Source organism: Macaca fascicularis, chromosome 1 (genome assembly GCF_037993035.2).
Source record: "Macaca fascicularis isolate 582-1 chromosome 1, T2T-MFA8v1.1".
Lineage (NCBI taxonomy): Eukaryota > Metazoa > Chordata > Mammalia > Primates > Cercopithecidae > Macaca > Macaca fascicularis.
Genome location: NC_088375.1, coordinates 126,949,220 through 126,963,232, shown reverse-complemented (window position 1 = coordinate 126,963,232; position 14,013 = coordinate 126,949,220). Strand labels below are relative to the sequence as shown.

Genomic DNA, 14,013 nt, shown 5'->3' with positions numbered 1-14,013 from the left:
GGACTTCCACTCACCAAGGCTGACCTGACTACAGCCAGTGTTGAGTGCCCAATTTGCCAGCAGCAGAGACCAACACTGAGACCTTGATATGGCACCATTCCTTGGGGTGATCAGTCAGCTACCTGGTGACAGGCTGATTATATTGGACCTCTTCCATCATGGAAAAGGCAGAAGTTTGTCCTCACTGGAATAGACATTCCGGATATGGGTTTGCCCATCCTGTACGCAATGCTTCTGCCAAGACTACCATCCATGAGCTCACGGAATGCCTTATCCACCGTCATATTCCACACAGCATTGCCTCTGTCCAAGGCACTCGCTTTAGGGTCAAAAAAATACAGCAGTGGGCTCATGTTCATGGAATTCACCATCATCCTGAAGCAACTGGATCGATAGGTGGAATGGCCTTTTGAAGTCACAATTACGCCAACTAGGTGACAATACTGTGCAGGGATGGGACAAAATTCTTTAGAAGGCCGTGTATGCTCTGAATCAGTGTCCAATATATGGTACTGCTTCTCCCATAGCCAGGATTCAGGGGTCCAGGAATCACGGGGTGGAAGTCGCACCACTCACCATCACTCCTAGTGATCCACTAGCAAAATTTTTGCTTCCTGTTCACGTGACATTCTGTTCTGCTGGCCTAGAGGTCTTAGTTCAGAGGGAGGAATGCTGCGGATATGGGTACAGCCTGGTGCGAGATTTACACCCTCTTCCCCGCATTTTCAAGGGCCAGCCAGAGCTCATCAGACGCCACTGGAACTGTGACGCTTTCCAAGGCAGGGACCCCTCTCTCCAGGCCAACCCAATTCCAGGGTGCCCTGCCCTTCACAAGGAGAAAAGAACTCTCCCCCGGGCCTTCCGCCAGCTTCTCTGGGATCTTTCGCATTACCGCGCTGGATGCTTGGCGGCGTCCACCTCCGCCACTCCAGATTCGGGGATCAGAACGGGACTCCCTTTCCATCGGCTGAGGGCAACGAGGCCATCGCCTGTCCATTCAGAGCGGCGCTTGCCTATTTCTCAGGACCGACTGATCCACGTTCAACTGCTATTCACATGCAACCCTTCTCCACTTCGGCCTTGGAAGTTCTCCTTTGAATATTTACTACTATCACCAAGATCTGCACCTGCGGCGGCTCTGCCCGGATCCAGCCCTGGGCTTCAAGACTCACCGCAGCGGCCCTCCTACTAGACGCATAGCGTCGGCGGGGCTTGCAGGGGTGCGGGGGTGATCCCCCCACATACACGGCTCCCGTCCTCTCTGGACTGCTGGCAATGACCGGGTACAGGCCCGACGATCCAGTGTCATCCATTTTCAGGGGAACGCTTACTAATACAGGGATCATTCAATAAAAAGACTCCAACTCTTAGAAATCAACTTAGTCACTATTTATTGTATTGACATATTTACAAAATAATACAAAGTGAAATACCACTCTAATTCACCATATTACACAAGGGCTGCATACAGGCAAGACAAAGTATATGGAAAACATTTACTTCTGTCTTTGGTATTAGAACTCTACACAAATCCGCAGCATTTAAAGTTTCCAATACAAAGTATTAAACGTAGACAAAAATGTAATTGGTAATGTCACAAAAAGGAGCTCTAATAGCCTCTGCTAGGAAACCCCCAGGCCCATGAAATGCAATAGGAAGACTAAACACCATTTATAAGGAGAGGGTTTATTGACTAAAATAAACAATACATGCTACAATACCATCCACAGGAGTGTTTCTGCTTGTGTGAGGCTGCTCCCTCCATAACAAAGTTCAGCTGATGGCAACAGACAAAACATTCCCGAGACAGAGTCACAGATAAGACTTTACAGGAAAGAATCCATTCCAAGAGTACACTTTGAGGTGTAACTTCACTGTACAGAACATTTTATAAAATACATTTTTGTGATCATTTACACATATACAAAGACTTAAATGGTTTTAGCAAATAATAATTTTTCTAAAACACAATCACAGTTTACATAATTCTGAGGTAAAGATCTTGAATCTATCCTAGATGAAAAGTCCTAGCCCATGAGGATCTCTAACAGGGGGATGTGTCCACTGAACCTTGAGTTCTGGCACCCAAACAGCTTGAGGAGAGGGCAGGCCACACCCGCTTCATTTCAGAGATGATTCAAAATTTCAGAACGGAATGCCCTGGTTCAGCTCTACTAAGTTAATGCTGCTTCTTTTTTTCCAAACATGAAACACTCTCTGAATCTTGTCAGAACACAACTTCTGCTGTGGAGGAAATATTTCATCGGGAAAGGGCCAAGTTAATGTCTTAACTTGACTGCCTTGAATGGGGACTCTGGACCCCAGGAAGAATGTATTTAGGCTCCTCACATAAAAGAGTGATGGCTTGGCAAAACAAATGTACTGCAAGACTCATATTCCTTCCAGTTAATACACTCCCAGGATGGGCTGCAGAGGGGGAGACTCTGAGAGAAGCTGGAAGCCCACAAAAGCCCACTGACCCTCTTTCTGTCCCAGAAATGAATAAAGGACCCAGCTGTGCTTTCCTTCCAAAATCCTCAACAAGGTTGTTTGTGCTCCAAGAAAATGTGGGAATAAAAAAGTCATGTCCCAGATCATCTTTGTGGGGGACGGAAGGGGAGGGGACGGGGAGGTGGATGGGAGGAAAAGGCATGTGTTAATAGATACTGCTGCTATAAAATGACATAAATTATAGCCCTTGATCTGTTTCTGTAAACAATGCCACCTTATTCAGATTATTGGCAACTACTCCTAATATACCTAGCCCACATTCTTTCATAAAGTCAAGTACTATATTTCCAAAATAATCCTATGAAATCATGAAGGTTGTGAAGGTTTAATATGAAGACACCCTCTCTTTTATGTGCTTTTTTCACCTTTTATAAAGAAGTTTGCAAATATAATCAGGACACCACATGAATAATTAAATTCCTTCAGGGATATCTCACTTATGAGGCAAACCTGAGCATTGGCCTCATATTTTATAATATCATGAGTAACATCTGAGGGTAAAAGTGTTTCCCGGGCAATGAGTCACCTTGTTGGACAATTTAAGACAAGTAAGGCTGGATCTTTCCAGTAAGCTGCTCAAATGGCAGAACTCCAATTTTTCTTCATGCTGGGAAAATAAAAATTACACTTCTGCTTCTTTGTACCATCAAATAATCTGGTGAATGGCATGTGAGAATAAAGCAAAAGTGTATTAAAGATTTACTGATGACTGGCACTCATGGTATCTGACCGGATGAAGTAAAGGGAAGCATGAACCAATGTGTTTGCAGGGCTCTTCTGGGAAGAACAGCTCTTGGTTTTGCCCTGGTCCCTGACAATGACAGACTGGCAGGCTGTTTCTTGCACAGCTCTAGGCAAGCCATTAATCTGTCAGTACCAGCATCTTTAGAAATCTCAGCATTAAGACTTAGGAGGGGCTAAGGAGGGAGGATGTTGAACAGCCAGAAATGCAGCTTTTTAAACACTTCAGTTAATTCACAACGCTGTGCAGGCTTTAACTTATCCCTTCTCTGAAATTTTTGGTGCAGGGTGCGATGCTGGATTTGAATTTATTCATCCTCTTCCACATACGTGGACGGAAACCAGCCCACCTAAAAAAGAAAAACAACCAACATAGCAACATGACTTTGTATCTGACACTTCAAAGGATTCTACAAACAGAGCATTTTGTTTTCATAACACCCCAATTAAACTGGGGTTTTATGCCCATTGTAGGTGAGAAGATTGGTTTAACTGCTCTTAGAAGCCTAATAGAGTGAATGATCGAAATGGAGGAATAAAATAAACAGTGTTCTAATCCACTAGCACACAAATAAATATGTAAATTAAGTATAATACGGGGGGCTCTGCTGCATAATGATTCCTATTTCTGCTGTAGAACAGAATGAAAAGACAGAGGTACTATGTCCCATTCTTTCCAATTTAGATCAGCAGCTCTTACAGATATTTTGCAATACACATAAAGTTTAGCTCTATGGCTCAGGGTCTAAAAAGAACTGAAATGCTCCTCAACTCTTTTCCAAGCAGGAAGCTGTCCCACTTGCCCAAGTGAATTTTACATATGTCACTATCATATTCATTTCAAATATTTTCAGCGAGTCCCTGGTATCAGCAAAATATAGCACCAGTTTCCAGAGGGCAGGGGCCTGTGGGCTGACAGCTGCAATACAGGATGGAGGCTTCTCCCTGGCACCACAATAGGTGCCAACAACTGCTCGGTCCCCTTCATTCATGTGCACCAGCTTACCCTGCCGTTTACTTCTTTACTTAAGGACCAACTTACCCTGCCGTTTACTTCTCCTCTCCACCAGCCATTTGCACTCATCTTTGTGTAAATCTTCACCACATCTCCCTTCAACAAGGACAACTCTCGCATATCTCTTGCACAGAAGTCGTACCGAGCGATGGCAATGCCCAGCACTTTTGGACTTAACACTGTCAAGAAATGACAAGGAGTGAGAGTACGTTTGCAGTTCGTTAACAACCATAAGAACCTAATCAGATGACTGTTATTGATGCTATCAAATGCAGTGTCGTGATTTCAGTACAGACCAGCGATAATGGTAGAGGAGCTTGAAAGCAGCAAAATTGCTGTTTCAATTCAATCAGGTGCAGGCAAATTCGCTTCATAAGTTTAAAGAATCATTGTCCTGTTTTTCCATTCTTCATAAGAACTTCAAAGTTAGGACTAGTTTTTATAAAAACGAAACAAAACAGAAAAAAAAATTAAAAAAACTGGTTAATATCTAAGTATCTAAGGAGATAGATTCTAAAAGAATTTCATCATAAATTTCCTATTGATGGCCCAGTAATCTAACTAGCACCTCCAAGGTAAAGCTTTATGATTTCATCCAGTAACTGCTTCAACTAACACTCAAAACAACGAAACAGTTTGCTCTGATGTAAGTCTCCTATCAAATCTATGTTATCACTTCTGGTTAAGTGGCACTTTCTTCCCTAATGAAGCTTTCTACGTTAAAACTATTTGGGGATAAATTTAGTTATTGTTTTCTATATAATTCAGAGGTGTGAATCAGGTCTCACAGAAGGAACACATAAATGCCATCCATATATTTTCTTTCTTTGAAACAAATACTGCCTTACCGAAAAACTTTACTGACGTATCTAATCAAAAATAAGATGTCAGGGTATTCATGTTCAGTTCAGAGTTGAGTTCTCTCTCTCTCTTTCTCTCTCTCTCTCTCTCTCTCTCTCTCTCTCTCTCTCTCTCTCTCTCTGTGTGTGTGTGTGTGTGTGTGTGTGTGTGTGTGTGTGTGTGTCTTTAATTTTCAATGGCAGAACAGGAGCTAACTTTCTCCCTGCCCCTGCTGGCCCTGTTCTGAAAACAAAACTCCATTCCAGTGGTTCATGTTTGTTAGTCTCTAGTGTTTCATAGCACATTTTATATTAACTTCTCTACCTGTTGCTCTTTGGGGTTATAAAGTGTTTTCAATTATATGTTCAGTGATTCTGAGAATCACTCATCGGAGGTTGGTGAAACTTTATAAATCTTAAATGGTAAAGGAACTTAAGTGTGAGAAAAAGAGACAAATGGGAAACACCATCCATCTGTATTTTTAACAGTTCCCAGGGCTCAGGCAGCAGAAGTTATGACCCGTGTTACCCTGGAAGAGCCTGCCCACTTGGCCACAGGGATCTCTGAACCATTATTCATGGCTTTGTAATGACAGAAATGTTTTTAGACTCCAGGTGTCCATCATGAGATAAATGAATGGCAATACTGTAGATTTCAGAACTGTAAAGGGAGTAAAAATAGGTCATTTTATTTTACTGTTCAGGACACAAACCACTTTAATAGCTTTCTCACTGAAAACTGTCCCATTACTGGGGCACTACTGTTAGAGTCGGTGCACATAAAAACACCCCTGTGATGGAAAAAACCAATCATCAACTTAACTGTGTGACCTTGCACAGGTCTCCTAACCCCTCAAGGCCACATTTTTTCTCATCTACGAAATGAAAGGTTTGTACTAGATGACTTGTAAGTTTTTTCTAGTTCTAAATTCTATGATTTTTATTGGGATGTGCAGGTTAATTTTTAAAAATCTATCAGAAAAACAGACTTTATCTAATGTACACCCTAAATGTCATGTAAACAGCCATTAAACTCTCTGGGTAATGACAGAAATCAAGACCAAAATGCCCGTACACAAACTGAAGAACTGCAGAATTCATGGGCGCCAGTCATCTTTTCAAGTAATGTGCACTGTATTTTACTTTTATATTTGAAAACAAACTTGGGATTTTAATTCTATTTATTTTCTTCATGAAAATACATAAACATTGGCTTTTTTTCAACTAAACTTTCTGGTCTTCAAGAAAAATAATGATTTCATAGATTTTCATCCCTCTTTATACTTTCAGCCCCATCCCTCTGCAAACTCTCCCCAACAGATAAATTATAAAATGTCTCATGGCATGAGCACACACACAAACACCAGAGGAGTGAAATGTCATGATGAACAGTGACTTTATGACGGGGAAGAGTAAAGTGCATGGTGGTAATGGAACTCGAGGGAGTGTCTGTGAGGAGATGTATCCATATGAGAAGCCATACATGGAACTCAAATATTTTATATGCAAGCAGAAGCAAGTTGAAGAGACAAATAAAAGTAGTAAAGCAGTACCTGACCAGAAAGGAGTGGAAGAAGGGGGAACAAAGCTGTAGTCTGGAGGAGTTACAAAAGAAAAGCCACAGAACAAAGAGGGGGCTTCAAGAAAGAAAGAAAAAGAGAGAAGCAAAAGAGCATTTAGGTATTGGCAAAAATATCTCAACACAACTATTTTGTGGTCTGTAATCATGAGAAAACTGTCACATCAAAGTTGGAATGCCAAGCTTCACTTTCACCCACTTCTTTCCTATCACCATTTCTAAATGAAGAACAAGTCGAACTTTTACATTTTGATAGACAATAGTATTTTGCAATTCAGAGCTGTCTATCCTTTTATAGGCAAACACAGAGAATACCCACTCCACATTGCCATCTTTGAACCCCATCCATCCAAGGATGGCCAACAATGGCCTCATCCTCTTGAGGTAGTGCCCAATTCCCACTTTGTTACATCAGTGGAAAGGGGTATCCTGTAGATGCTTACTGTAAAGTAATCCTTCACATCAAAACCATTATAAAGAAAAGCCTGTAAGATTGTATCAATGAAACATGCAGAACCCATGGAAAATTCAAGAAAATCATTCATACAATTTGTTAGAAATTACCGCCATCCTCCCAACCAAGCATGCACATGTAAGCTTATTTTCAAAAGGAGAAAAGTGCAATTAGAAATGAAAACCACTCTGGCTCTTATAGCTGGAAAAAAGCAAATATATCCTCCAAATTGTAGAGATGTACAAAAAAGCTACATGTATATGGATGCTGTAAAACTTTTCATTTTACTGTTAATACAAGAGCTAAATCACACTTATCAAATGGTTTTGAAGTCTTAGATACCATGCTGAAAGTGCCATATTCAGTATTCCACTTAATTGTCACAACTCTAAGAGGAAGGTACTAATATTATTTCCCCTTTACATCTGAGAAAAATCTGGAATCAAACTTAAGTGATGTGACTCCAGGGTACCTGCTCTTAGAGACTGTTGGACTACTCTGCAACTGCCGCTCTGCTTCAGGCACCTCCGCAGGCAGCTATATAACGTGACCTGCTGATACCATGGTGCCACTGCAATGGAAAAGGAAGGTGTGGTTGTATACTTTCTCCCAGTATTGATTCTCCCCTTCTTTCATGTCTTAGATTATGCATTGGGCTGTGTTTGCCTAGAGAGAAGGCTACATTTCTCAGCCTCCCTTGCAATTCGGTAGAGCCATACAACCAAGTTCTGGCCAGTGGAATATAAACAACGGTGTCATGAGACAGGTTCAGGGACCTTTCCTAAGAATACAGTGGGCACAGGCCTTTGCCTTTCTTTTTGGCTCTTCATTCTATCCTGCTGTCTGGAATGTGAAAGCTACTATGTTGGTCCATGAGGAGGAAAGCCTCCCTTTCAGGATGGTGGAGTATGAGCCTGAAGGAACCTGGATCACTAAAGGTTTCCTGGAACAGAGATGACCAGCCCTGCTCTCCAGCCCTGGAGTATTTCCAGGATTTTTTGGGAAAGAGAAATAACTATCTTCTTGAAGCCTATTTAAGGTTTTTGGGTTGCTGTTACTTGTACCATGGCCTAATCTGAACTGTGACAAAAAGTTTTCTACAGCCAAGGATGAGGAAAAAGTGAGCTAAGACAACTGGGAATGAGTTCACATCATCTTCCAATATATTCTGCCTCTCTTCAGGTAACCGCTTGACTTGACAGCCACAGAATTCTTCCAGAGTTAATATTCTTGACATGAAAGGGTCCTAAGTATATCTGTGGATAGCAGGGACTTATTAAGGAGATTCCCAGACACCACTCAAGCAGACTGGCCAAGAGAATTGGAGGGAGTTTAGTTATTCTTAGAATCAATGGCCTTGGAGCCCTCATATACACACTGATGCATTCATGACAGACTTTTCTCACAAATGGCCTCATATTTACTTTTCACCTACCATGAAGTATACTCTTGTTGATAATCAAAGTCCTTTTCTATTCCGTTGCACATTCTGCAGTACATTTATTATTTTTAAGTATACTGATATATGCCATTACAACTAATTTTTATAATCAGCCCAAGTCATGTTCAGTCATGCAGTAGAAATGGCACATTTTCATTTTCTTGAGATCATGATACACTGTTAGAGGATAGGATGTCACCTCCATTTTAATGAGCAAATGATACATCTAACTCTATTACTGGTAGAAAATCTGGTGCTAAGATTCCTATCCCATGTCTGTGAAAACTGTAGTTAGAAGCCCTCATTCTAACATTCTAAACGTTACTTCTGTTGGGCATTAGAATTCTCTCCTTGGACTGTTTTCTTTTCTTTTTTTTGAGACGGAGTTTCGCTCTGTCACCTAGTTTGGAGTGCAGTTGAGCGATCTCGGCTCACTGCAAGCTCCTCCTCCCGGGTTAACGCCATTCTCCTGCCTCAGCCTCCCGAGTAGCTGGGACTGTTTTCTTTTCTTTTTTTTTTTTTTTTTTTTTTTTTGAGACGGAGTTTCGCTGTGTCGCCCAGGCTGGAGTGCAGTGGCCGGATCTCAGCTCACTGCAAGCTCTGCCTCCCGGGTTTTTACGCCATTCTCCTGCCTCAGCCTCCCGAGTAGCCGGGACTACAGGCGCCCGCCACCTCGCCCGGCTAGTTTTTTGTATTTTTTAGTAGAGACGGGGTTTCACCGTGTTAGCCAGGATGGTCTCGAACTCCTGACCTCGTGATCCGCCCGTCTCGGCCTCCCAAAGTGCTGGGATTACAGGCTTGAGCCACCGCGCCCGGCCGCTGGGACTATTTTCTAAGTGTCCATCCTTGTGTCTCTCTCTCTCTCTGGGACTATTTTATCCATAAATAAATAAAACACTATATTTCTCCAAAATTTCCAATGAAGGTAATTTACACCAAGAGTCTGGAATATAACAAGAGATAAGTTAGCTCCAGAAGAGAGAAATGATAAGCCAGTGAAAACACAGTTAAATGCAAATTAAATAATTTCAACAATAGGTAGATAAATTAGATAAGATAACCTATCTGTAATCTTAAAATATCTAATATTCCTGAATGAATATGGGTAATGCTTCACCAAAGGACTTGAATCTCTGTTTCAATTACAGAATATCAGGGTGCTAGCCGTCTCTCTTATCTAACTCTAAAAGCCTTATCATCATTTGCATTCCTATCAAGTAGCTAGAATTAGAATCCTCTTAAATCTTATCTAAAATATTATAATTCCATCCAAACAGCAGTTAGTCCCCACAGTTAGGCTTTGGCCCTGCTGCTGTCTTCACTTAAACTAATTTTTTCCCTGATGAATGCAGGAGATTCTTGGATATGACTTGGCTTCTCAACTGAATTTCAGTCAATGGCTTCAAATGTTTTCATGACACTACTACAAAGACTAGCTTTTACGTCTGATTGAATGTGTCTGAAACCAAATTCCTCATCTTCTTCCCTGTAATCTAGCTCAAACTCCCAGGTTTCCCCTCGGCAAGAACTCCCCTGTTCTCTCTGTGAACTACCCTTGCAAAGTTAGTACACCGTTCAGCTCTTCCTGTCCCTTTTCTAAGTAAAGTGCTTTCTTCCTCTGCAATATGAAGTTAATCTTTCAGTACTTCTCAGCTGCACCATCCCAATTCAGGCATCTATATCATTCCTACCATCAGAAAACTGCCAGGCAAATGGTCTTCTTTCTTCTGGCTTTCTTTCTCTTCTGTTCTAAATACTGCCTCGCAGCAACTCACCTTTGATGTAGAGTCCATCGTACTATTTATTAAATTAGGAAATCCAAACCCTTGACCTGAATTTCATAACAATTCATAATCTGGCCACTCTTGCCTCTCTAATGAAATTTGCATACATTTCCACATGTGTTCTCTTTACCCAGACCAGCTTCCTACTACCTCCTGAGGCCCTCAGCTACATTTCCAACTCCAAATATCTGCTCATTCTGGAATGCTGCTCCTTCCCTGGCCTCTGCTAACCTTAACTTCCCTGTCTCAAAAGTTTAGCCCAGACCCCTCCCAGGAGCCTTCCCTGACAATCCAGACAACACTCTGGCCCCTTCTTTGACCTTTTCTAGCCCTCTGGTAGGCATCTGCATCATGGCACTTCATGGCTCTGATATTTAATTACTGTAGGTTCTGTGTTGTATCCCCAATTAGATGGTGATTCTGGAGGGCAGGGGCCAGTCCTTATATGCTTCTGCATCCTCCACAGGATCAGGTCCAGTGCTAAGAAACTGAGGCTGCTGAATGGACAAGTATCTCGGCAGGGTATTTAATTTTGCAAGTTCCTTATGTCTCCTCCTTCCATTCCTTCAGCTCATCATCTGCTCACTTAAACTGCTCCATAAGACTTCCAACAAAGGCCAGCAAAACACAAAGGAAAGAGTGAAATATGTTCAGGTCCTATTCCCCAGGCTTCCTGAGAGCCACAATCTATCAGTGATATTCCTACAATAACTATTTTATTTTTTCTGAGATGCTGAACACCTATTAAATACTGTATGTCTCATGGCATTAACTATACTCTATGCCTGAGGAATCTTCTTAGGAGTAAAAGGTTAATCAGTTTCTCCTGCCACCCAGTGTATAGCTCTCAGCCAAACATTTTAAGGATTGGTAGGGATGCTTTCTACTTTTCTACACACTGTAGCGTGACTTATTGTTGTCACTCTTCCTATATATCAGTGGTAACTGCCTTTGGGTCCTTAGTTCCTTTGAGCTGGGAAAACAGCATTTGAATGCCTGGCACCTACTGAGACAAGAGTAAAAGATAACATGTTTCTCCAGGAAAGTATAGATTTAAACCCAGATGCAAGCAATATCAGAATAAGGTATTTGATAAAAATATTTTTAGAATGCTTTAACCTGTAAAATATATTTCCATCCATACTGACAATATATCCACATGTTTCTATATATACAGATGCATGGTTTCATCATCAAACTCCTCCTACAATACCAAGAAACTTCTAAAGCAAAAATTATTGGTAGGTGCATGTCCTGGAATAGAATTAAAAAGAGCTCAGTAACAGTGACTTTTAAATGTGGATGTTGAGGTGATTATCATCTCCTAGACTCTTCATTCACTGACTAACACTACAGATAACCTACCTGCATCATGTTATTCTGGAAGTTTCTTGAGAGAACCCTTTTATGCACATCAGTATCCATTTAGATAATATTACACCAATACTGTGACCTTTTTCAATAGATAATCATTTGCAAACTGGATGCTTCATTTAAGGGCCTAACTTTCCGCCTTTTACAACACTTTCAACTCCATATTAGCACAGACAAGGGAGGACACCTTGCTTACAGAGACCATCACACTTAGGTAGGTATCTGGTTATTTTGCATGTGTATGACACCTGGCTCTCAATTGAGCTAACATTCATGGGGCATTATTAGCAAATGCCTCAGTGGCTCATAATTTAGTGACTTAATGTTTCCAATTAGGAACTATTAAGAGCACAGTCAAATATTATTTATCAAGTTTTCCAAGTTAAGCAAAACCTGAAGTACTAACATTACCTAATGTGAACAGAAGTTATCTGTTAAATAAATAAACTGGGAATAGAAGTTATCAGCATAGCCATAATAACTGACTGGCAAATCATTAGTGGTTATTATTCAGTTCTGAGACCTGATTGAGAAGATAAAGCCACAAAACACGAATAATGTCAATTAAAAAGAAAAAGAACACAGTGTTTATGGTAGGATAAAAAAGTACTAGTGACTGGATATTTGATGCCTATACTTTTGTTGCCAAGGCTAAGGACTGCTTTAAAGTATTATGTTCTGCCTTGATCGTGCTATTAATGTTCATGAGCAAATGAAAATTTACTCAGTTTTCAGTAATATTTGAAATTTTTACACATTGGAAACCAACCTCAACTGACACTCTTCCTTCAGGTACTAGTTATCAAATCCTAAGTATTTTTGAACTAACAATTATCCTTTACATGTATCAGAGAACATTACCCTAAGTTATTTGCTAAGTATTATCTGCCATAGACATTCTTCAACACTCAGCTTTTAGTTGTAACAAGCACATGTGTTCTCACTCACTTCGGTAATAAAAAGTTGTTAGTAAGAATATGAGAAGACTGGGCCAATGGTACCGTTAACACAGTGATCATTGCGTTTGCTGCCCAGCAGTGGCCCTAGATGTTTTCCTGAAGAACTGCACTCCTAAGTGGGATGCTTTGATGAGCAGTCTTGGAGGTTCTTTTTGCCAAGATTGTCTACAGATGGCCTAACAGCAGAGAACATGCTGAGAATTTAATGAATGCTTAATTTAAATTTGTGATCCTTACCCTGGTTTTATTTTAGAACTCAGGCATATTGTTTTAGATGCCCTGCAAAATTCATAGACAGAGTATCAACTAACTGCTCCCAATCTCTCCCAAACAAAATGACCTAAAACCCCATTGTTTAGTGCTTATTGTATATTTTATATATTGTCACTGAAAAAAACTAGGAACAATTTAGATTAATTTCATTTAATTGAATGGTAAGTTGACAAATTTCTGTTAACCCAAAATCCAAAGTTGTAACAAGGAAAACTTATGTCTAGGATTATTGTAAAAAATAAACCACTATTTAGTATTCAATGTTACAGAGTATAAACATATAAAGCTATTAACAAGAAAACAAAGTAAGTATAAGGTCTTTCTTATTGCTATGGGAAACTGCCTAGGGATTTCAGATTATTTATATGCATATGGTTTATCAAGATGTTAATTCTAAATCCATATTTAAAAAATATTTGGCAGACATTTATTATATTGCTAATGTGCCAAAGACTGTGCTAAGATATTACAGGAGATACAATGATAGGTAGAGCCTCTGACATCAAAGGAGCTCAGAAATTAGTGAAGAGATAGACACAGAAATTAGGTAGAGATATGGAAATGATTCATTTTGGATTGAGAATGCTATGATTAGACTTTAGGCTCTACTGGAGCCCTCAACACAAAACAAAACCTTTCAAACTCCAGTTGTTCAGGGCAAAAACCTTAGAGTTATTCTTAGGACTTCTCTTACTATTATACATCACATCTCATGTGTCATAATATCCTTTTGGATCACCCTCAAAATATAAATATAGTCACCTATATGGCTACGCACTGTTCAGGTCACTATCATTACTTACCTTGATTGCTGTATGGGCCTAACTGGTCTTCCTGCGCCTACCTTGTCATCTCTTTTTCATGGTCTTTTTTACAATACAGAGGCTGGAATAATCCTATTAAAACTTTAAAGGCAGACCATGTTTCTCCTTTGCCTAAATCCCTCCAATGGTTTCCTGTTTCTTCAAGGGTAAAAGCTTTAAGGCCTTAAGTGATCTGGCCTCACTTGTCCCTTGAATCTCATCTCCGGCTACTCTTCCTCT

General features: G+C 40.5%; 1 protein-coding gene across 6 annotated transcripts in view; it reads right to left on the bottom strand.

Moving 5' to 3' along the window:
- Nucleotides 1-1,374: 1,374 nt before the first annotated feature.
- The window catches only part of VAV3 (vav guanine nucleotide exchange factor 3), a 398,293-nt gene continuing 385,654 nt past the window's right edge, over nt 1,375-14,013 (bottom strand). For 2 of the 6 annotated variants that reach the window (XM_065548736.1, XM_045366111.2), the window contains 3 exons: nt 6,660-6,743; nt 4,295-4,446; nt 1,375-3,602 (listed from right to left, as the gene is read on the bottom strand). In XM_065548736.1, the coding sequence (XP_065404808.1) occupies nt 3,561-3,602; nt 4,295-4,446; nt 6,660-6,743 (278 nt within the window). In that variant the 3' untranslated portion in view covers nt 1,375-3,560. Of the gene's footprint in view, nt 3,603-4,258; nt 4,447-6,659; nt 6,744-14,013 lie in introns of all 6 variants that reach the window. The other 4 variants (XM_065548740.1, XM_005542540.3, XM_074000527.1 and 1 more) reach the window with 3 other exon arrangements.